Below are 23724 nucleotides of genomic sequence, written 5' to 3'. Positions count from 1 at the left end.
ATATGAGAGATGACACTCACTCTGGTGGAACTGTCAGAGCACTATCATTCACACTTCCCATATTGCCTTCAAAAGGCATGGGCTCGGCCATGGGGGGAGGATGGAACTGCTGTGACCCTGTAAGCTCCATCTTTGGGAGTCCTGCAAAAGAACACACAGAAATTTCCATGCATCCCTTCTTCTAGACAAGGAGAGAAATAATTTGCAGGGCTACAGGATTCTGAGAAATCCTAATTCTAACAGTAATGCCAAAAACGTAGAACAGATGAATGAGAGATTTACTTTTTCCTTGCACATATAAAATAGGAAGCACGCTTAATACATTGCAAGATATTTAAAAAAGCTGTCCCCTGCGTGAACAAAAATGAGCAAAGCCCAAAACTAGACTAAATGAACAGCACAGTGGCACAGTGGTTAGCATTGCTGGAGCTCTGTTTTCAATTGCGAGGGTGCTATCTGTGTGGAGTTTGTATGTTCTCCCTATGTTCTCTCCCTGTGTTTGTTTTGTTTCCTCCAGGAGCTACAGTTTCCCTCCACGGTTCAAAGACATGGAAGCCTAATTGGCTTCTATAAAATTGGCCCTGGTGTGAGTGTGTGTATGTGTATGCGTCTGCGTGTGCCCTGAGATAGACTGGCATCCCGTTACTTGCCAGGTTAGACTCCGGCTTATAGATAAACTAATACAATTCTGCATTCCAGCAAAATAGAACATACATTAAGCTTTTAATTCTTGCTGGATTTGAAAACTTAATATTTGACCTGTCTCTCAGAGTGCACATGTCCTAAATGCCTGTGTCTTATGTCACACCTGTACCTGTGTCAGTCCTGAAGGTGTTCACATGGCCTGACTCTCTGAATGGGCTGCTGCCCTTAGGTGACAGGAAATGGTCTCCTTGGCCTTGGGAGGGAGTGGAGGGACCACAGAACTCAAAAGGTGATTGGCTCTGTAGTCTGGGCCCATCACTGAAACCTGAATCGCAGAAAGGAAGAGGAAAGGAGAAACCTTATCAGTTTAGGCTTCCATTCAATGTATGTGATTGCACGGTAGACCCTTACCAAGGCTATCTTTACTCATCCTATGTTAAACTCTCTGTTGACGCCAGCGCTCGTTAGTCCTGCTGATGACCTGAAGCATCTTCAGGGACACACTACGGTAAATTCTTTTTCAAGTCAAGGGTGTTTTGAACCAAAGTTGCTCAGAAAAAAACTATGTTCCAGGCAGATCTCGATAATAAAATCAAGATCTGGAAGTTTAGTTCCCATCAAAGAATGACTACCGTAAAACAAAAAGTGGGTCTAGTGTGAAATGGGCACCGCGATTTTTCCCCCCCATTTCATCTTCCTCCATCCCCATCTCACCACGGCCAGGGGTGCTGCTGGGCTCCTGCTTCACGCTCACACCCCTGGGAAGGCTGGATTCTCCTGGCTGCTGTGAGTCGCCCTGCTCCTCGGGCAGTTTTACCCCCGGACCGCCAGCCAGTGTGTGCAGCAGTTGGTTTACCGTGTCCAGGTCAGCTCCAAACTGGGAAAACAGCAGGCAAAGGGAAGGTCAACATCTCACCAGCAGCCAGTACTTCCAGAATACGCAAGTAAGTGAAGAAATAATATAAAAGTGTGGCGGGGTTTAGCTGTAGGGAAGGTTGGAACAGATGATTTGTGCTATCAGAGAACTGTAAAATGACCTGCCAAGATGCAAACAACCGTTCTTACCCTCAGTACATACTGTACATCTCACTGCCAACTAACAAAGAGGGGGTATTTAAAATATATTACACTTTGTATTTTTTTTCTTCAGTGTATTGAATAACTCGTAAGGGGTGTAGTGTAGCTAAATGATAGTGTACAAAATATGACTTTTGGTATTACAGTATTTGGTCAAATCAGGTGAATCATGCACCTTTAAATCGTTTCTAATCTACTTCCTTTAAGTAAATGTAAAAAGGGAAAGGATACTTAGCTTTAGCTCTCACTTCTTCTGAAAGTATTTGGTTTGCATTAAATAACTAAATAATACAGAGGCTTAGACCATCACAGCTATGCTATTGAGTTTCAACAGACGGAAAAGAGTGTGAAATGCTAAGCATTAGGTTGTGTTGGTCAGCAACTCGGTGTAATGAACTCCTAAAAAAGCCTAAATGAACAGCTTCAAATACTAGGCTAGAGTTTCATCATGGTATTTCCTGCAGATCAAAAAAGGGGCAAACCTCATTCTGCTTGCCTCAAATCAATGTGTATCCTCAATCCTAATTAAATGCAGACCCATCATCTCCTAGATGATATGACTCTTAGGAAGCCACTGTAATGCTTGAGCTCAGGCATGCTGGGAAAAGGTGCTACCTGATTTCTTGGCCGGTCATTTGGCTTGGGGGAGGCACTGGACTCTGCTTCAGGCGTTTTCCCTGCCTTCACTCTGACAGTTTGGAGGCTGAGGGCAGAAGAGGTTGGAAGGCCTCCCAAATCCTTATCTTCTGTGTCCAGGAGAAACCGCAGCAGCTGGTGGTCCTGGGGCTCCCTGGAGCTGGGTGAACAGGTAGAAGGCTCCTTCTTGATTTCCACGTCCTTTCTCCCGCCCTCGGTCGGCTCTGTGGGGCTGTTGTCCTGCAGGAGCCGATGCAAGATCTTGTGGCGCTCCGTCAGCGAGCTGTGGGAGGCCGGGCAGGGGGCTGGCAAGGAGGGGGGCGTGTCTGTTTCCGAGGGTCTGCCTGCGCAGCCGTCCAGGAGCTGGGCCAGCTTGGCGTTGCTGAGCTGTTGAGGAGTCTTGGTGTGGTCCTCTCTGCTCTCAGGCAGCCCCTCGGCCGGTTTTGCGAGGGGAGGGCGTACTGGTGAGCTAGCAGGAGTGCTGGTCTGTCTCTGCGGGATCGGAGAGGGCGTCGAGAAACTGAGAGGGGTGCCGGCACACTCTCCATGACAACCTGACTGCTGTCTGCTCAGGTTTCCACTACTGCTGGGTGCCCCTGCTGGGGAATGAAGGCTGGGTGTGGAAGGGGAGAAGGGATTCCCCGACACTCTAGGGCTCCCTCCGAGCCCAGGGCTCCCACGAGGCAGCCTGGGAGACATGAATGAGGTGGGGGTAGTTCCCAGTGGGCTACCAAGGGGAGAAGGACTGTTTAACTGTTGGGTGCCCATCCGACTGGGTGTAAGGTACCCTGGTGGGTGGCTGGTAGGTGTGGCTGGGCCAGTCCCGCTGCTGTTCCCATTGTTGAGGTGGACACCCATGCCAGCAGTCTGGCTGAGCTCCATGCTTGGCTGCACAGCAGGAGAGCGGGTGGGCTGGGCTGGAGACTGGCTCCCATGCGTGGACAGAGGGCCAGTGTTAGTGTTTTCCTGAGAGCTTGCAGTGTTGTGTTCCCTTGGAGAGAAACAAAAAGAGGAAAAATACATAAAAAGTTGCCTGCCCCTTACATCTAACCAATAATGAAGGTATTTTTTCGGATTAAAAATATGAAAAAAGCACCAAAAAAAACCAAAACAATCTCTTTAAGTTGTTTTACACAAACAGGAGGATAGAGTTACAATTCATTTGTTGAATTGTTTTTTTTTGGGTGCTTATTTAATCAGAAAAGTTAACTTCATTACTGGTTAGATGCAAGGTGCAATAATTCAATTGTTAATTGAATTATTCATTGTCAGTTGCATCCTCATCTGTATGGCAGTGTAAAAGTGTAATGAATTCAACACCCTTTTACTCTGAATATTGTACAATTAGTAATAACATATTTGTAATGGGATTGCTCTCTCTTTTCACATTCCATGCAGTCAAGAATGATCGTCTTCCATGATCGCCTTATTTGTGGATCCAGAGATGTTTCATGAGGCCAATCCAGTACAGACTATAACAGTTTTTTTTCTAAGTAGAAAGAGAATTGCTGGATCGCTGATCTGATTCCATCTCAGGTTGTCTTCATATGGCTTGAAAGTACTGAGATTCTTACAGCAGACTTATCCTCCATCCAATATGGACCCTGGTCATAGTCTCTCAAGAGACGATGTCAGTGTTGTAATTGTTTGTGTTCACTTTGAGGACAATAACAAAGTTATTTTTTCTTTCCAGCTTCTGAGACTAGGTCATGACTGCCCTGGGTCAAAAAGACTTCCTTTGGGAGTCTGGATACCAGTATTCACTTTGTTTTAGTGTAGAAGTAACATGATTAACAATACATTTGAAATAAATACAACTTTGCAGCAAAGTATTTCATTGTCTAACCGTGTATGTACTGTATATTCTTTATAAGATATAATATTCTTTATTGAGATTTTAACTTTTTTTACTTGTATATAAAGATATTTGTTGTCTTGCACAAAATAAGTAGTTTTAAGCAAACGCTATACAGAAACAGTTCATCACTACAACACTAGATTCAAGAAAAAGCATTAAATGGTTTATTTTTCAAGTTTTGATTGTCACCATTTCATCAGGTGTTTAGAGGATTCTAATGAGAAAGTACATTAGAGAGAACACGAACAGAGAACATTCCTTCATGCAACCTAAACTGCATATATCAGATCAAGCCTTATCTGGGTCCTTTTACATGTATATCCAGTTCATCCCATAGATGCCTGACTCGGCTAAGAGACAGCTGCACAGCAGGAAATTGATACCAGATTTCTGCAAAAATTATTGAGAAATGTTTGCCATGTGAGATGAGCATCATCATGCTTTAAGTGATTCTACTGATACTGGCATTGATGTAACAACAAGCAGTGCAGAGGTATCCAAAAAGCTGTAGCCCAACATTCTTGTTTGTGACTTTGTGGTTGGTAAGGTCATTCAACCATCACATCAGATAGAGCTCTGAACTGTGAAGTACAGTCAGAGCCCCAAAAGCAAGCTACTGTACGTACAGTATTTTCTAAATGTGTTATTTAAAATGAAGATATTAACATTTTTAAACTTAATGTCATTTTGATTCGCAGTTAGGGCCCTTCAACAGAAATAATGCAAAAAGAAAAAAGAAAACAGCAATCCCAGGAAACAATCAGTGCACCCTTTACCACAAAGATCATACAGTTGAGGACGTTCTGAAGTACGGAGCTGTACCTGTCAATAGTGTGGATGCCCATGATGAAAGGTTGCATATCCTGGTTGGGCGGGTAGCACAATTTGCAGCGTGTCTGAGCGCTGAGAGTAGTGCCATCATTCAGAGTGAAACGGTACACCGGGCTGATGGCCGTACCATGGGATATCACTAAACAGACACAGAGAGACACCGCATCAGAAAGAGAGGGCTGAACTAGTGCCTCTCTCCTCTAGTTTATTGCAAGGCATAACACAACACAGGATCTAATGACTGGAGACATTTTTTTTTCTCTTACGATGCATCCATCAATGTTCTAACCACTGTATGCAATACAGAGTCATGGGGGAACAGGAGTTGGCAAGCAATGGGAGCTATGGGTACAATGGGTGCAAGGCAGGATACACCCTGGATGGGACGCCAGTCCATTGCAGGGCAGATAGACACCAATACAGACACAGACACTTATGCCTAGAACCAATTTTCCCAGAAGTCAATTAACCTACAGTACCAGAATGTCTTTGGACAGTGAGAGGAAATCCTGAATAATGCTGGTACTGAATAAAACATACAGTACCATCTCCACACAGATAGCACCCCAGGAACTGAACCCAGGGCCCCAGCGCTGTGAAGCAGCAATGCTAATCACTGCGCCTCTGTGCTGCCTCACTTCAGATCATCAAGCCAAAATGTTTTTTGTTGTGATGGCAAAATGTCCTTTCAAAATGTTAATAGTCATACTCCTCCGACATTCTAATTCGAATCACCATTACGTACACAGCAGTCAATTCGAAGATACTGGTTAAATTGTGACATATTATTAAAGACGCTATATTACAGTTCAAGGATACAGTCATAACCCAGATTCTTCCTTCTTTAATGAAATGTACTCTTCTAATTTAAATGCAATAAACAGAGGATTTCCATTATGTGAACTTATAAATACACAAACAGTAAAAATGAATGAGAAACATATTCTACAATAAGACCCGAAATCGATACCCTGCTTGTCTGTGGTGATAATCTATGACAGCCCCAATATGTTGCTTCCAACACTCAGAATATCAACAGGATTATCAGACGATTAAATATTTAAAGCAGGCTTTTACAGCTGCCTTTATGAGCCTATGAGAAACGCAAGGGGCTGACTGGGCTGGATTTCATTCAGTTCTTTCCTGGTTTAAAAAAAAAAAATCATCTGCTTCATGGTTATATGGGAACCCGTTGGTGATGGAAAGGAGTGAAACATACTGTACAGAGCACTCGAGTCTTTTGTAAAGACAATCCTCTGTCTATTTGCCCATCTTAAAACAAGCGAAACACTCGATAAAGGTGTCTTCAGGGATGGGTTTTGTGGTCCTCACCCTCCTGAAGGAGCTGCTTCGCATAGGACGGCTCCTTGCCCTGGGGCTGGAAGAAGGCATAGATACACTTCCGGACGAGGTCCTCCCACCCAGGACGTCCTGTGGCACGGAGCGCACTTGTCTCAATTGAGATGATCTTTCCTGAAACACAGGAAAGCACCTATTAACAAATCTTATAGACAATATACAATGCTTAAAGAGGGTCAGAAGTCTTAGCTGTTAACTTGACACTTTCCTGCATTGAAAGTAGAAGTTACGTTTGCTGTTTATATCACACCTGGCTTCCAATATGCTTGCCACGCAGCTGGTGGGTTTGAGGATTAACAAAAACAGCTCTTCTACGTTACTAGCTCAACACTTTATCAAGTTAGCTCCCCAGGAACCTAAACATACCCTGGTTAAAATGAATATTCTGAACCACCTGCCAATCCAGCAGTACAAATTTAGTTACTGATGCTGAAAACCACAAGTTACCCTCTGGTATGAAATCTGCAGACTCCAGGGATGACTGAGTTATTTTTATATGTAAGCAGGCTTTTTTGAGAGTAGATAACCTCAGGAAACTATCAAATTTTAAAGAAAACAGGGGAGTGTAGAAATACGCTCAATTAAGATGCTTTTCTTCAGTTTTATGCCTTGTGCCACGCTCATCTTTTTCCTGTATATTCTTAGTGGCATTTAGCCTTGACAAATTTTTCAAAAGCTAGATTTAATGGGAACAGCCGTTAGGACAAATGACATTCCAGGTAGAAGCAACATCACAGAATAAAACAGAAGACACAAAATACCGAACATGTCACGAGAGCCGTAAGAAAAGTGAGAGAAGTGTACACTGTATACGCCAATTACATGAGTCAGGCTCAATCCTATGATGACCCCTAGCAAAGGAAGCACATTTACCAGCTGAGCCACTCACTCGAGGCCCCAGCTTTCAGATAAGTTACTGTGTTCCTGGTATCTGGAAAGGACACAACCGTGGGTTAGGACCCTAAGCTTAAGAGAATACCCCAGGAGGGTGGTTATTTTTCAAACTTTCTCTGTTCAGAGACAGGAAGCTTTAGAAATCAAGATCATATTCAACTTTTTCACAGTTCTACTAATTTACACATTAGTTTTTTTTCTATTAGATTCTTAACTGCCTTTCTGTAGTTGAGAAACACACTATGGAAAAAGACTGCATCGTTTTGTGATTTACACTTGACAATTTACAGAATTGTTCATTTTAAGAAGTTAAAAAAGAAGCGGAAGGGATTTAAATTGTTTGCTACCACATCAAATTTAATTCAGCTTCCTGCTGCCCTTGTTGATGTGAAACCACTGTTTCTTACCTGTGGGGTCCTGTCTGGTGATGAAGGACTCAGTGCTGACAGGCAGCTGTGGGCGTGGCAGACGGCAGGCAATGCAGATGAGACAGCTCTGAAGGTCTGAAAGAAGACAGCAGGAAGTCAGGCAAACATGCACCAAAGCCCAGCTTTCAACTCTACTTAATTTGCTATTTTGCATATTTCACGGAGCTTTCAAGGACTGTGAAACAAGCTATCACCTGCAAAAATGAATTACTTTCTTTAAAACTACTTTTGAATAAACCAATTTAAACATTTTCTGAAACATTTTCTGATAGCCTCAGCCTACCTGAAGTCTATGTTACCTCACTCGCCTATATCCTAACTGTGCAGTCCAGGGATTCATTTAAGTGACACTGGTAGTGTTTGTCAGAGTGTGTCAGAGTGTTTGTTGGAGTGTGTTTGCCTGTGTCAATGTCACTGAAGGTGTTTGTCAGAGTGTATCTGCCTGTGTCAGTGTCACTGGTGGTGTTTTGTCAGTGTGTGTCTGCCTGTGTCAGTGACACTGGTGGTGTTTTTCAGAGTGTGTCTGCCTGTGTCAGTGTCACTGTTGGTGTTTGTCAGTGTGTGTTTGCCTGTGTCAGTGACACTGGTGGTGTTTTGTCAGTGTGTGTCTGCCTGTGTCAGTGACACTGGTGGTTTTTTGTCAGAGTGTGTCTACCTGTGTCAGTGTCACTGGTGGTGTTTGTCAGAGTGTGTTTGCCTGTGTCAGTGACATTGGTGGTGTTTGTCAGAGTGTGCCTGCCTGTGTCAGTGTCACTGGTGGTGTCTGTCAGTGTGTGTCTGCCTGTGTCAGTGACACTGGTGGTGTCTGTCAGTGTGTGTCTGCCTGTGTTAGTGTCACTGTTGGTGTTTGTCAGAGTGTCTGCCTGTGTCAGTGACACTGGTGGTGTTTGTCAGAGTGTGTCTGTCTGTGTCAGTGACACTGGTGGTGTTTGTCAGAGTGTGTCTGCCTGTGTCAGTGACACTGGTGGTGTTTGTCAGAGTGTGTTTGCCTGTGTCAGTGACACTGGTGGTGTTTGTCAGAGTGTGCCTGCCTGTGTCAGTGTCACTGGTGGTGTTTGTTAGTGTGTGTCTGCCTGTGTCAGTGACACTGGTGGTGTTTGTCAGAGTGTGTTTGCCTGTGTCAGTGATACTGGTGGTGTTTGTCAGAGTGTGTTTGCCTGTGTCAGTGATACTGGTGGTGTTTGTCAGAGTGTGTTTGCCTGTGTCAGTGATACTGGTGGTGTTTGTCAGAGTGTGTCTGCCTGTGTCAGTGATACTGGTGGTGTTTGTCAGAGTGTATCTGCCTGTGTCAGTGACACTGGTGGTGTTTGTTAGAGTGTGTCTGCCTGTGTTCGTGTCACTGTTGGTGTTTGTCAGAGTGTCTGCCTGTGTCAGTGACACTGTTGGTGTTTGTCAGAGTGTGTCTGTCTGTGTCAGTGACACTGGTGGTGTTTGTCAGAGTGTGTTTGCCTGTGTCAGTGATACTGGTGGTGTTTGTCAGAGTGTGTCTGTCTGTGTCAGTGACACTGGTGGTGTCAGAGTGTGTCTGCCTGTGTCAGTGACACTGGTGGTGTTTGTCAGAGTGTTTGCCTGTGTCAGTGACACTGGTGGTGTTTGTCAGAGTGTTTGCCTGTGTCAGTGATACTGGTGGTGTTTGTCAGAGTGTGTTTGCCTGTGTCAGTGATACTGGTGGTGTTTGTCAGAGTGTGTCTGCCTGTGTCAGTGATACTGGTGGTGTTTGTCAGAGTGTATCTGCCTGTGTCAGTGACACTGGTGGTGTTTGTCAGAGTGTGTCTGCCTGTGTCAGTGTCACTAGTGATGTTGTCAGAGCATCTGCCTATGTAAAGCGAGGCCGTGTGCAGATCTTACCCTCGCCCTCCTCATGCATGGCTCTAGGTTGAGAAACAGTGAAGCACTGCATTATCTCATACTGCTGCCGTGCTTCCTGGTTCTCTGAGTCCACCTCGTCAGGGGGTCGTTTCAGCATGCGGCAGTTGAAAGTATGGCTGTTCCTACCAGTAGACTCCTGAGGCCAGGGAACCCCATTGACTGCAGAAAGATAAAGGAATGTCAATCTATAAAAAAAAAATTAGACTGTCACTTGGAAAGAAACCATTTGGCAGTTACCCTATAATCAAGGCACAGTCATGAATTTCCACACTGACCTCTGAACTCAAACTACTAGAAGAATGATTACTGTATTACGATCAAAGCACCTGGAAAGACTGTCCATGTACAGTGATATTTGCACTGAGGTATTTTCACATAAATCTACTGTTACCAATTGAATATTTACATTGCTCTCTCTCCTCTTGTATTAGGACAATAGTGTTCGTCTAAATTTCTGTCATAGCTATTCATTGCATGACAATGTCTTATTCTGTGTCCAAGAAGAACTTCTAATCATAGGGACAAGCCTTCTCTTCCACTGAAGCATGTTATTTATACTTTGCAAAAAAACAAAAAACAAGAAAACAAGAAACATATGCTACATATGCTTCTTTCAGAAGAGTCTTTTATTCTTCCATCTTTGTAGAAAACCTTTGAATCAACAAAGCAGAATAAAAACCTATTTGAATTGTGTATTCACCTAATAGCAACAGTCATTACATGTATCCCATTTCCTTTCAGTTCATACAAATACTTTCTTCTTCTGATATTTGCCTTCAAGTAACATATGTGGGTCACTGTGAATTTTGTAAAAAATAAGATGCCAAATATCAATGATTAGTAAGATGGTGTTGAAACCAGATGTTCCAAATAAGCTCTAAGCTCTTCTTGAACCATCACTTTCCTATGCTCTTAAATTACTCATTTGGGTTCTGTAGTGTGAAATCTGTACAGTGTTTTCAATTTCAAAGGAACAGTTGGCTTTTTTATTGGCACTTATCATCAGATCAGTTTCTCTTTACATCTGTGTGGAGTCTGTATGGTCTTCCCGTGTTCATACGCGTTTTCTTATAGTATGTATATCATACAGGAATGTCAAACGGTATTGGCAAAATTGGCCATTTTCCGGTTGCTCTAGTTTTCCTCAGTTCAAAGGCATAACTGGAAGGTTAATTGGCTTCTGGGAAAATTGGCCCCGGCGTGAGTTTGTGTCTGTGTGTGCCCTGCGGTGGACTGGCGTCCCATCCAGAATGTATCCTTCCTTGCACCCATTGCTTCCCAGGAGAGTCTCCAGCAACCCCGACTCTATACTGGAGTGGATCAGGAAATGAACAGATTGGCGGATGGATCTTGTACAACATAATCCACCATATCTATAACTACAAGAATGGGAGCAAGAGGGGCGAGTTCTTTTTACGTTTGAAATCGTAACACTAAAGTTTGACTTTCATGTTTATAATGTGTGCCTTCATGGGTGACAGTAATAAGCTGAATGCACCTGAAGGCAGAGAATAAAAAAACAACAATGGTTTTTAAATTGAAAGTTTACTGGAGACTATACGTATAGCAGAGCCTAATTATGAGAATTAAGTGAATTCCTGTGCCCATATGGAGCACACTGAAATGTGTTGATTCAGAGAAGGCCTTATTATTATATTAATAAAATTATTCAGAATTCAGAATGGCGTCTAGTCATTAGTGTGGACACAAATCTGAACAATCCATTGCTTTGACTAGTTTTTAATAAGCACTCATACCCTGACTGACATTAATCCCAATAAATAAGCTGTTTGGTTCAAAGAAGGTTGGAAGATTCTATTCTGACTCTTAAGTTAAAACTTGGAGGGCAATCTAACATGATGTACAACTGTATTCTTTTTTTCTGTACATAGTTTTAAAAACAGTTTTTGCTGTTTTCAGCTTTAGCAATATTGCTTTAAAAAAACATCAGCCTGATTCATTCAGGTGCACATTTTCTCGGCTCTAAGGCAAAGTGCATGACCTACCCTACCAAGCAAACTCACCCAAGCTCTTGGGCAGCAGGTTGCGAACAAATTCATTGTGGTCGCCCACATGCAGGATGCTGTACACACTGGAGCTCATCAGCTCCTCCTGGGGGTAACCAAGGTAGTTAGTCACATTCTCCGAGACGAAGACAATCCGGCCCTCACGATTAACCACGAAGAAGAAGCCATCCAGTGCCTAAGAGAAACAAAAGCAAGACATACACAGTGTGAGGAAAGGAAACAGATACTAAGCATGACACACACAGGGAGCACAGATGGAGATGCACCTGCAGAAGATGACCTGATATGAAAAAGTTCTTATGGGAACACTAAGTTGCCATCACTCAGTTCCGTTACTAATTTAGCTGGGAAAGTGTTTTTGAGGTTTCTAAATCAATGTGTTTAATACTCAAATATGCATTTACTATGGCTTTTTCATTTTGAGGGTAGTGTATAAAAAAAGTACTTTCCTGCTATACTGTATTTCTACATAAATATATAGCTACATAATGTAAAAACATTAAAAAAGCAGTAGCTTTTCAGACCCAACAAGCTTTGGTTACTGGCAGTTACTGATCTAACGATCTAATCCAATTGTTATTAACTTCAACAGGATGACTGCATAGTATTTTCTAGACTCCAACAAACTTTTGTGTAAAGAAGCACCTCCCGTTTTCAGATCGAAATGTACATGTCAGTAGTCCCTGCTTGTCTCCGCTGGTTCAGCGGATCCTGAAGAAGTCCATTAGACCAACTGCCAATGCCTTTGGGAATATTGAATAACTTGATTAAGTACCCTTGTAATCTTCTCTGTTCAAGGCCAAAGAGATTCAATGTGAGCCTATTAGATTAGGAAATTCATTAAAGCCTGGGAATGTATTGTACAGGGACTGCATTTAAAAAATGAGCAGGCTTGATAAACATACCACATCCGTGACTGATCACCAATGTGGAGCGAACATAAATATGTTTCTAACTAGCAGCTTGGCAAGGACTGTTAGGAGACTAATGTTTGTAACTAGCAGCTAGAAAAGGAGTACAGCACAGCATCGTAAAACAGGAGCCTCACATTTCCACCATGAATGCAGAAGACACATGGGAAAACAAGCGCTTTGGCAAGTGTTCATTGTATCATAATGGAATTCTGTGTTGCTGTATTTATACTGAACTGTTTAAATTATTGTATGAAACACGTGTCCTTGTTTTAACACATACAAGTCAAACCTGTTTTGAATATCGTGTACCCTCCCTCCCTCTTGTTGTCAGAAATCATTAATATTCACTAATAGCCGTCAATTGTATTTAATCAAGCATTCAAATCATGTGCACTTGTCATATGCTCATCAAGGCAGGCTAAAATGTCCATAAATATTTGTGCAAGTCTCCCGTTCCTGTTGTAGACAATTAGCATGTATTTCCCAAACTGAGAAGGCTCAGGGGAGGCTGTCAGGCATCTCCTTACCTCTAGCAAAAGAGGACACAAGGCTTCCTTCTCAATCATCCCCTGGCTGCTGGATGAGATGTCACTCTTCTGCACTTCATCGTCGGGCGACATCAGCGCAGCAGCAGCTTTCTCTACACACACAGAAAACAGCTGTTTTCAGTGGAGGCCTCACACTACGCAGAGCAAGGAGGAGTGCTAACACAGTAATTCTTTGATTGGCTAGTTCATTGCCTGGGTGCTTCAACTTTCGAATAATTTTCGGAGAATCTGGAGGAAAAACACACAAACATGGGGAGAACATACAAACTCCACACAGACAGCACCCTAAGAATTCAACCCAGGGCCCCAGCACTGCAAGGCAGCAATGCTAACCACTGAGCCCCTGTGCTGCCCCAATTAAACAAACTGCACAGAACTGCAATAATTCTGTCCTCAAGTGAGTCAGCTTGACGTTGCTCGCAAGTCCGAAGCAGATAACAAGTAAAAGAGACTCATAAAGCTTGCTGGGCAGTGGTCCTTGAGGTTTAATACTAACCTTTCCTAAAGCTGTGGGAACTATGAAACCATACGATCACTTATATTTAATCTGATGGCAGAATGTAACACAAGGTATGAATGCTTGATAAGGTACGAGTACATTTAAGACCTGAGACTTCTCAAACGTTACAGTGAACTTTATGCAGTCGCCCTTGCTATTTGTTGCTGAACACAAAAAATGATAAAATCAATTAATGAGCCCTACAATATTAAATCAGAGCCCTCCCGCATGAGCAATAATCTTTTTTCAGAAAGAGTTAATAAATTCACCTACTGTATGTTTGTGCCTGCTCCTTTTAGTGCTAGATCTTGGGCTGTAGTGTATACAAACAGGTTGTATTTGAGCTTGCTCTGTTTTGTCCTTGGTTTTGGGTTATATACACATGGTCACCAACCTCTGACAGGGTTATGCACAATAACATACAAATAGAAGAGTAATAGGTACTGTAAACGATTGTCTAACATTCATTTGAAAGCCAATCTTTGAGGAATGTCAGTGATCTGCAATTTACAACTTTACAACTAGGAGAGATCTTGTCTATACGTAGGATGTGGTTGTTACTGTACAGTTTTTTATTGTAATGAATTCCAACTATGGCTGAAGACATGACAAAAGATATAGATCTATCTTCACTGTCTATGATATGTAATTAAAAGAAGAACAGTAATAGTCAACAATACACTACTGCCCAGTAATAACGGTAGTAAGAACAAGAGCAGGATACCTCACTTGGACAGAATATCAATGGGGAGGCCACTCCCTTATCCGAGATGTCAATAGCATTTGTCATTCCTCTATGACATGCATACTATAGTGACAGAAAGTGCCACAGGCAGAGAACCTGCGCAGTCCTTCTAAAGAATCAGTGATCTGCAAATAAGAGACAGTCCTCTGATGAAAGGGCTGTGTATGATTACAGTACAAGTATATAATTTTTAAAAGTCAACATCGCTCATTACTTATAAGTTCAAAATTGATTAATTTTTAATAAATTATTATTATTTAATGTGTGGATATCATTATCATGCCTTTCAACTATGGCTGAAAGTCCTCCCCCTGACATCCCAACCAAGGGAAGTGTGATCACTACAGTACAGTGAAGGAGAGTGTGCAGGAGCACAAATTCATTTTTAAGTCTAACTGCTAAACTGAAAGGACATAAGCAGCCTTAAAAGCTTTCCAAGACCCAGCTAGGTTCAGGGAAATGCTAACGTTTGGATTAAACCATTTTTAATAAACAGAATAATAATATATTTCTTCATAAAAATGAATTAAATGTTTTATTTTTTACTTTTATCTTAATAAAGGTTTCTTAATAAATAGAAACAGAAGAGTACAAATAAGGGGTGAATATTCAAACTGGGGTAATGTAACTAATGGATTGCCAAAGGGATCTGTACAATGTCCACTGCTCTACTAATTTAAATCTATGATCTAGATTCTTGTACGATTAGTAAACAAGTCATGTTTGCAGATGATACTGCATTAGGAGGATTAGCAAAGACCGTAGAAGTGGCAACTTAAATTCAATTAAAAGAATTTGATCAAATTCAAGAGAAGGGAAATACCTGACAGATCATATTTAATGCAGAGTTTTGAAAGCAGGTAGTAAAAGCATAAACTACAAATATAAAATGGGTGACAGGGTGGTTAGCATTAGCACCAGGGCCCTGGGTTTAACTCCTGTGCTGTAGCTTGTATGTTTTTCCTGTGGTCATGTTGTTGTCCTCCAGGAGCTACGGTTACTTACCACAGCCCAGAGACACTCTTTGTAGATTAATGTGGCTTCTGTAAATTGGCCATGGAGTGAGTGTATGCATTGTATGAACGTGTCTTGCAGTGAACTGCTGTCCCATGCAGGGTGTATCCTGCCCTGTACCCAATGCAGCCCGGGTTAAGTAGTGGAACCAAACCCACTCCTTGCCACAATGACATGGAATTGGAAAAGTGGTTACTGAAAGTGATGTGATGATGTGGCAAAAAAAAAAAAACTGGGCAAAGAGATAGAAGAGACTAGTAATGCAATGACTTTTCTTTTTATGGTGACACATCATTTACATTAAGAAATGACATGATAAATTAAGAAATCGCTGCTCAAGAATTAATCCAGATAATGAAGAGAGGACCAACCAGATAACACTGGCAGAGATGGAGATGCAGCTGAGATTAACCATTACAGCCACATTACATATTAGAGATGCTATTAAAATGGGTCTGACACAGACAGGCTGAAGGATCAGAACCTTTTAGTCTTAAACAGAGAAGACCAACTGGGGACCTGATTCAAGCATTCAAAATCCTCCAAGTCATTCAAAAAGCAACCCAGGGAATTCTTTCAGAGTGAGCAGTGAAACACAAACCGGAAGACTCGAGTGGAAACTGCACGGATGTGCACTGAAAAGGGGAAAGGGTTGTGGGAGTATGAAAAAAGCTACCCAGCCAATATGGTTTCCTTCAAGAAACAGTTGGATGAGATTCTTTGAGATCCTTGGCTCAAATTAACTGCTAACTACCAAATGGGCTAGAGGGACTGAATGCGCTCTTCTCGTCTGTAACCTTTCCTATGTTTGATCGATGTCTCCTCCAGCCATGCTGTCTGTTCACTTTTTGAACGCATTCAGTCCGAGTGTATAGATGCGTAGTTAATCTGGTTGTAATTTGCTCACTGCAGAATGTGGCCAATCCACTGCCCTGGTTTATTAGATGCATATTGGTAAGTCAAATGAAGAAAATTAAACTACTCGTTAACCATAAATATTTGTTTATATTTTTAAAGCTGCGTGATCTGCAGTGAATAAACTACCGCAGACAGCAAGAGTCCATCCTTGCCTCAACTTTTCTTCCACTCTACTGTGAAAGCAAACAGTACTTCCTTCAAAACGCTGCAAGCACACCATTTAGATTCACACATTACGTAGCTGGTCTCTTTTTTTTTCCCTGTCATACACGTCGTATATTAAATTATACACATCCCGACGAGAATACAACCTGTTTATTGCATGGTTAATTTTTTTTAATCATCTAAAATAGTGCTGGTCAAGACTCAGATAAAGTAGTTTTAAATAGTTGTATCTGTAATCACAAAGTAAAACTGGGCATGGCTTCACTCCCACTTCTGCTTCTCTCTAGCACCACCTTTTCTGCAGTGGTTTGGCGGTTTGGTCTTTGCCGTCTTACTTATAGTAAACAGCCGAAAGGGAAATGGAAGCCCCCCCCAACTGTAATTGCAAGAGGCCCTGTTACCCAAGGTCAAAGAGTAGAGACAACCGCCATTGGCTACTAGCTCACACACCCCACTCTACTCCCTGGCTCACACATCCTACTCACTTTATAAAATAAAAACATAAGAACCGGTGCTGTATCAAAGACAGACAGTCACATCAGCCTCATCATTCCCGGAAAAAAAAATGTACTGTCGCAACATGCTTCACGTGGGAATACCCTCTTGCTCTATTAACTTTCAAATATGAATTGTGAATTCTATTGATAAGAGCCGCATCAGAACGTTAACAGAGCTTTGACCCTCCACACTTGCAGCTGAAAACTGACTCTCCTTCAGCAGGACAGACCGATCCTGTGCTTAACCAATTAGGTACCGAGCCTTTTCTAACCGTCCCCCCTTAATGCTGCTCTCTTCACCTGCAGAGATCTCCAGAGGCAAAAAAAAAATCACCAAAAGCTGGAAACTGATATAAACTAGAAGCTATCCTTCCAGCCACTTGTGGGATTGGGGAGTTATGAGATGTTGCTGAGTTGTGAGATTCCCAGCATGTTTCTTTTGTGGCACAAAGGAAGAAATTAAACCACTTGTATCTTATACTTCTGCATCGCCAGCTCATCCATTCTAATGCACGTTTATTCCTTTGTTATTAGAACCTTAAAGAAATGTCACATTTTCTAATCATTTTAATTGTCTTTGTGTTGTACAGGGAGACTTAATTTAAAATGTGATTATTTGGCCTTTAGCTGAATAAAGACCACATCTGGTTTCTCTCTGACTACACTTTTAATTAGCTCTTTTAATTGGTAACAATTTGTATTACAGAAATTCCTGTACATGAAGGTTTTCCACAAAGACAGGTACATAAGTTGCATTATTACATCTATTTGTAGTGTATTTCTGCATTGTACTGTAAAACAAAAATAGTGTATGAATTCTCACATTTGTGAAAATTCTGCCACTCATTCAGAGGTTTCTGAAAAACTCTACAGTTAATATTTAATTTCCTAGTGCAGTGCAATACTTCTCTAAGTATTCACCATTCACAGAAAAAGGAAAAATGTTTCCATATGAAGGACTTTACAAGAAAAAAACAAGAGGTGCTCAAGACACTCAAGGAAAGCTGGCCAATGGCATCTAATCACGTTCATGACCACGTGAAAAAATACTAACAATTCTACTTAAATAAGTGCAAGAAGGGCAAATTATTTAACAGATGAAGGTTTTCATATTTGTCTTCAATTTAAAGTGTTTACATCCGTTAAAGATTATACCAATCAGTACACCTAGTATTTTCTGGACACACTCTCTATGTTTCAACTGGGATAAAAAGTAGTTGCTGCAGAATTTTTCAAGGACTGCTCACAATGTCTGCACTATAGATACCTGGCATTTTCTGTATCATCAAAGAGCGGAACTAATGAAAACAGAAACCATTCTTATTTTTTTTACTTCGAATTCTACCACTGGCCACGGAGTAAAACTATGTGTATACTATGAGTATAGTACATTCCAAGCAGTAAAATACGATTGATCATGACTGATCAAGTGAGCTTTACTATTATATACAGTAAGCACTAAATCAGCTCATTATTGAAGAGCATGCCTGGCCAACCATTTGAAATCAAGCAAGATGTTACACCCAACCAATAACAATAACATGCCATGTTTTAGGAAACCACAAGTCACAACATGCTTCCAAGCTTGACACACCAACCTTCATGATCATTTTCCAAATTGTCCGGAAATTCCAGGTCACAACAAGTGATTGACAGGTGACCGACTTACACAGGGCTACAGTGATCAAGATGTGGGACTTCAATTGCTGTCTTTCCTCGCAAGCTCATCTTGATCCTCATGCTGCTAATGTAGCACCAGCTTTCTTGCAAAATGGTAATGTGACAGATATGCCAAGAATACCCTACTCATCCGGCTTAAGTCTCATTGAACATTTTTGAGAAGACTTGGGACTACATGCGGCACTTAGGGTTCAGAGAATATTGAACAACTACAGTACATTTAAGGTTCTATGAGAGGAATGGGACAGAATCCCATAAGACACTATCTGCAACCTGGTCCAGAGCTTGTACAGCTTGTGTAGGTTCCAACGCTGGACATAGACACTGCTAGCCTGTGACTTTCACAGTAAACCCTTGGTAATCAACCTTACTGATGGCAAATGCTAACCAGCCTGATGAGTTTATCTACATCACGCCTCTTGAATTTATGTCTGAGCACATTCTACAAAAAAAGGCTAATATGTTCCTGATAATAACGCTTCCACGACTGAGTATGCATAGACTCAGAATAAGAAACTCTGGAATAAAACCAGACTTGCTTAATAGTGTGTTTTAGAATGCCTGAACAACCGTTCTTTTCTCCTAAGTATTTTTTTTGTTAAGAATATTTTTTTATTTGTATGTCCCCAATGTAATGACAGTGTTCCACTTCATAGCAGACAAGTACAACTGTGGTGCATTACTTTTGGGTTCTTGATCCGACAGCAATGCACATGCATGCGTAGAAAATTTAACTAGCTCGTTACAGTCAGCCTGGTCTTGCCTGGCCTAGATAAAGAAAGCAAAGCTTCCATGATTTTTTATAGAGCACTTTTCCCAATGGAGTTCTATAGCAGAACAGTGTGCAGAATGAGCACTCACTGAAAAAAAATGGTACTTTACATGATTATCAGAGAAGCCTCCTCTTAAACATAGTTTTTAAATATTACATTAGTGCTGGTCTCATTTGAATCCATCCATCCATTTTCTAAACATTTTACCCAACTCAGAGTCGTGAGGGAGCCGGAGCCTATCCCAGCAAGCAATGGGCACAAGGCAGGATACACCCTGGACGGGACACCAATCCATCTCACGGCACACAAAGACACGGTTACAAACATGCAAACACTCACATCAGGGCCAATTTTTCCCTGAAGCCCATGAACCTACAAGTTCGTATTTGGACTGTAGGAGGAAACCAGATCACCTGAGAATAAACAAACTCCACAAAGACAGCACCCAGATCTGGAATTGAACCCAGGGCCCCAGTGCTGCGAGGCAGCAATGCTAACCACTGTGTCACCGTGCCACCTCTCATAATAATTTTGTATGCTAATTCAGTGTTGAGTTACAATGGTTAAATGGTTGAGGGAGGTATAGGATGTGTCCACAGGAGATTTTCTAGCTGTATGACGTGGGTAAAATCTGCTCACCTTGCTCCCGGCGCTTGATCTGCTGGATCTGGTCTACTGTGCTCTTCAGGATGTGGCATTTGTCCGGCTTCACGCTCAGACTGTCGATGTCGCCCATGTTAGCCGACAGCAGCTCCGCCAGCTCCTCGATGTAACGACACTCCAGCTCCCGGCGGCGCTTCTCGACACTTGACGACGAGACAAGAGGGAAGGAAACACTGGAATCAGCCGAGAATCAGACCTGCAGGGCAGGAAGGGGCCATGCTAATGCCTGCTAATGAAACTCCTGAGGTGAGAATTGCGCCCAAACCACTTCATTAAACCCAGATCAATAAGTAAAGAGCCTTTTAAAATGCTGGTAATCTGTACTTGTGTTACTGGATTCCCACTTGTGACAGGACATCGGATGGTACACATATTTCAGTCTGTCAAGTAGTGTTACCTGCTGACAGTAAAAACATAAAGTACAACTATAAATTGTGAAACTGGGAATGTGGAGACTTTTTCATGACATTTCATTTTCTTACAACATGAGGCAGCAGTTAAAAAGGCATACAGAATGTTAACATATGTAGTTAAAAGCACAGAATTTCAGGCCGCTAATAAGACCTCATATGACATATTTTGTCTAGTTTGGTAACCATGATACAAAAAAAGATACGGTCCCTCTAGAATCCACTGAGAGAAAAGCTACAAGGTACATTTCCGGGCTTAAGTGAATGTTTTGCACTCATAAGTTAACCCTTTTTTGGTCCAATAAAATTGGTCCAGCAACACATTACAAAAATGGTTTAAATAAAAGCCAATGTGACCAAGCGGAAAATAGATATTACGTTTTGTCTTTCCCCCCTAAAAGTATCACTGCTCCCCTTTGGAGCCAGTTTTTGGTAATGTCAGTAGAACTATTATGACAGATTAACTAGAGACATTTGAACTTAAACAGCGATTGAGACTTTCCAGCTAACTGCATTCTCATGTTTGCTTTAAGGCTATAACTGCTGAGGTCTCCGGAGAAGATCACAGGGTTATGGCACTGGATTGGAGCATGGGTGAGGCCTAAGGCCCTGACAGTGCTGTGCTCTGATCTCTATCCAACATGATCAGGATTGCCCAGTCAGAGGCACGCTCCCCAATTGGCCGAGCACTGTTAAGTGAGCTTCTGAAACGGCAAAATCTGGAGGAGGGGGGCTGTTGGCATCTAAAGGCATCAATGACTTCTCCTTCAGTCATGCTCCAGGGTAGTAAAGATTTATAGCGTGCGTAAACCCTAATGAACCATACATGCCAACATGCTGAAGAGGCGCAGTTACAGAACCTCAGGCTCAAGTAAAGAGAGATTAGGACTCTCAACATGAGCTGTGCGGCAAAGCCCTGCTCCCCCAAGCACCTGACTTGTGACAAATCTAAACAATCAGCCATTCTGAATTGAGTGGATAAAAAATGGTTGATTTCACTGATAAACAACAAACCTACAGAAAATGGCATTAGAATTGTACTGCAGAGCTACAGCATGAGCTGTGACAGACAAGCATGTCTCTATCCCTGCTTGTGGAAGAAAATGTGGTCAAGAACTTTAAATGTTCATGGGAAATTTCCTTCTAAAATGATTTTTATCACTATAATGATAAGAATGATTTTAGAAACATTCCATCAAACATTCCATCAACATTCCATTTTGACACATGGCTGGACATCTGATTTTGTGATGTGTTTTTACTTAACTGCAGAAAACATTCATTGAACATGTTTTGGTAAGGTAATGAAAAGGCTTTTATCATGTGAAGCAGTCGAGCAGTAAAAACAGCATTACATTACAAAACGCCTTCAGAGGACACTTCAGAGAAGTGCACAATACAATTATAACTAACGACGTGAAAACCATTTTTTTTGCTGGCAGTCATCATGAAACTGGTATACCATACGTTATGCTTCAACTCTGCACGCAAAGACTGTGTGTGGGTGAGCTCTGCAAGCAGAGAGCTGTTAAAGTAGGTCAGTTCAGTGCCTGGTCTGTGCACAGGCGCATTGTGCAGGTCAGGCGCTGCGTGGGGCTGCTGTAGAAAGTACCCGCACAGAGGCACAGTTCCATCAGCCCACAGAGACGTTGGAGAAGAGACAGCATCCCACATCTAACATCGTCAGGAAAAAAACTAACTCAAGCACTGATTTTTTTCCGCATATGCATCACCACCAAAATTTAATGCACCAACTATATATTTTTCATGTTTCATTTGTTTATTGGCTTTTCGCGGAAAAAGAAAGAATATTACATGGCACCATATACAATCTATTTTTTGGCTACAAAACCAGAAGAAAAAAGAAAGAAAAAAAACATAACAGCCATAGTTGAGAGACATCTAGGGATGTGACAGGTAAGATGTGGTTTTGGAGACATTACTTATTTCATTCTCAGGGACAACAGTTTCCGGACTGGACTTGAAATGTGTATACAGTGTACTTGCATAACTATACTCCCTGGTACTCAGGCTGATCTGCTTCAGTGCACCACAGTCATCACAAACAACCAGAGTCTGGGCTTGAGTTTAGCTCTTCAGTGCTCACTACTGCTAGTTAAGCAGCTGCACAGAATTTCCTGAATAGCAGGACTTGTCAACCTTCAAAGACTTACTTTAAAAGAGTTTTACTTAAAAACACATTAAACATTATACCAAATTGACTCCTCTTTTTTGGAACTTTTTTATATGTTCTACATTTAAAACCTGGAGAACAGCACGTGAATTCTCTAAATTAAAAAAATATATGCATAACCACAGATATACAGCCTCCAAAGAAACAGGATCTTTTAAGCAAAAGCTGTAAACAAGGATGAAGCCAAGATATAGAAAAGCTACATTTTCACATGAATGGTGTAAGGAAAATTACATAACTAACACCTCTGTGTGCAGAGTTGCAGAACAAAAGCATTCTACTGTACATAACTGGAAAATAATTTTATACTTCTAATGAGTTGCCTGAACCATTACTAATACCATGACAACAACTGATCAATACACCAGACTGCTCTGAAAAGTGCTGAATGCAGCATCAGTGGTTGACTCATCCTCCAGTCTCATAACAATAACAAATAAAACAACACATATTCGAATATCTGTGCAAGACTGCTAAGGCCGTAAAGCTTAAAAACAACAAGTGAGGAAAGGTGCCACAGAATAATTACACAAAACAAGATGGATAAAGCCATAAAGCATCCTGAGGTGAGGGTGACAAGACTGTGGCCGAGACGTCAAATGACTGACATCTGATCCCACCATGCAATGCACCAACATATGTGGGCTTTTTGCTTTGCTTTTCCCAATTCAACAAAGCCTACCTGTAAGACAAAAACCTGCCTCTGAAGTGAATATCTTGCTCGATATTGAAGGGGACGCTTTTTGGACATAAAAAAGGGGTCGAAAATTTGAGACATGCCTGTTGAAAGAAGAATGTAATGAGCGCACCAGACAACGTGAAGGGAGGGAGTCTTACCTCTGCCCAGAGGTGTCGCATGGTGACCCTTTCCTCTTGAGAGAGTCCAGGTTCGTGGGGTCAAGGGCACTTTCCCCTAGGCCACTCATGTTGAGCTACAGCACGCCTGCAACACAGCCCACGCAGAAGTCAAGACACCCAGGTGAAAAACAAAAGACAAACGCACCTGTATGAGTAGCCGATTATATTTATTTGTGAAAAGCACAAGGCTAAGGCCAGTGATAATCACAACTTAGAACCACA

General features: G+C 41.8%; 1 protein-coding gene across 4 annotated transcripts in view; it reads right to left on the bottom strand.

Annotated features, from left to right (window-relative positions):
• Window positions 1–23724, bottom strand: part of ncoa1 (nuclear receptor coactivator 1) — a 64130-nt gene that overhangs the window by 7553 nt on the left and 32853 nt on the right. For all 4 annotated transcript variants that reach the window (XM_088931965.1, XM_088931954.1, XM_088931975.1 and 1 more), the window contains 12 exons: window positions 23482–23587; window positions 20017–20183; window positions 13066–13178; window positions 11622–11799; window positions 9577–9756; window positions 7708–7803; window positions 6380–6520; window positions 5039–5186; window positions 2338–3349; window positions 1360–1522; window positions 815–970; window positions 21–141 (listed from right to left, as the gene is read on the bottom strand). In XM_088931965.1, coding sequence (XP_088788091.1) covers window positions 21–141; window positions 815–970; window positions 1360–1522; window positions 2338–3349; window positions 5039–5186; window positions 6380–6520; window positions 7708–7803; window positions 9577–9756; window positions 11622–11799; window positions 13066–13178; window positions 20017–20183; window positions 23482–23570 — 2564 coding nt within the window. In that variant the 5' untranslated portion in view covers window positions 23571–23587. The remainder of the gene's footprint in view (window positions 1–20; window positions 142–814; window positions 971–1359; window positions 1523–2337; window positions 3350–5038; window positions 5187–6379; window positions 6521–7707; window positions 7804–9576; window positions 9757–11621; window positions 11800–13065; window positions 13179–20016; window positions 20184–23481; window positions 23588–23724) is intronic.

The sequence above is a fragment of the Atractosteus spatula genome, chromosome 2, assembly GCF_055471065.1.
Source record: "Atractosteus spatula isolate fAtrSpa1 chromosome 2, fAtrSpa1.hap1, whole genome shotgun sequence".
NCBI classification, from domain to species: Eukaryota; Metazoa; Chordata; class Actinopteri; order Semionotiformes; family Lepisosteidae; genus Atractosteus; species Atractosteus spatula.
Note: the sequence above shows the minus strand (reverse complement) of the source record. Positions and strands in the feature narration are given on the sequence as shown.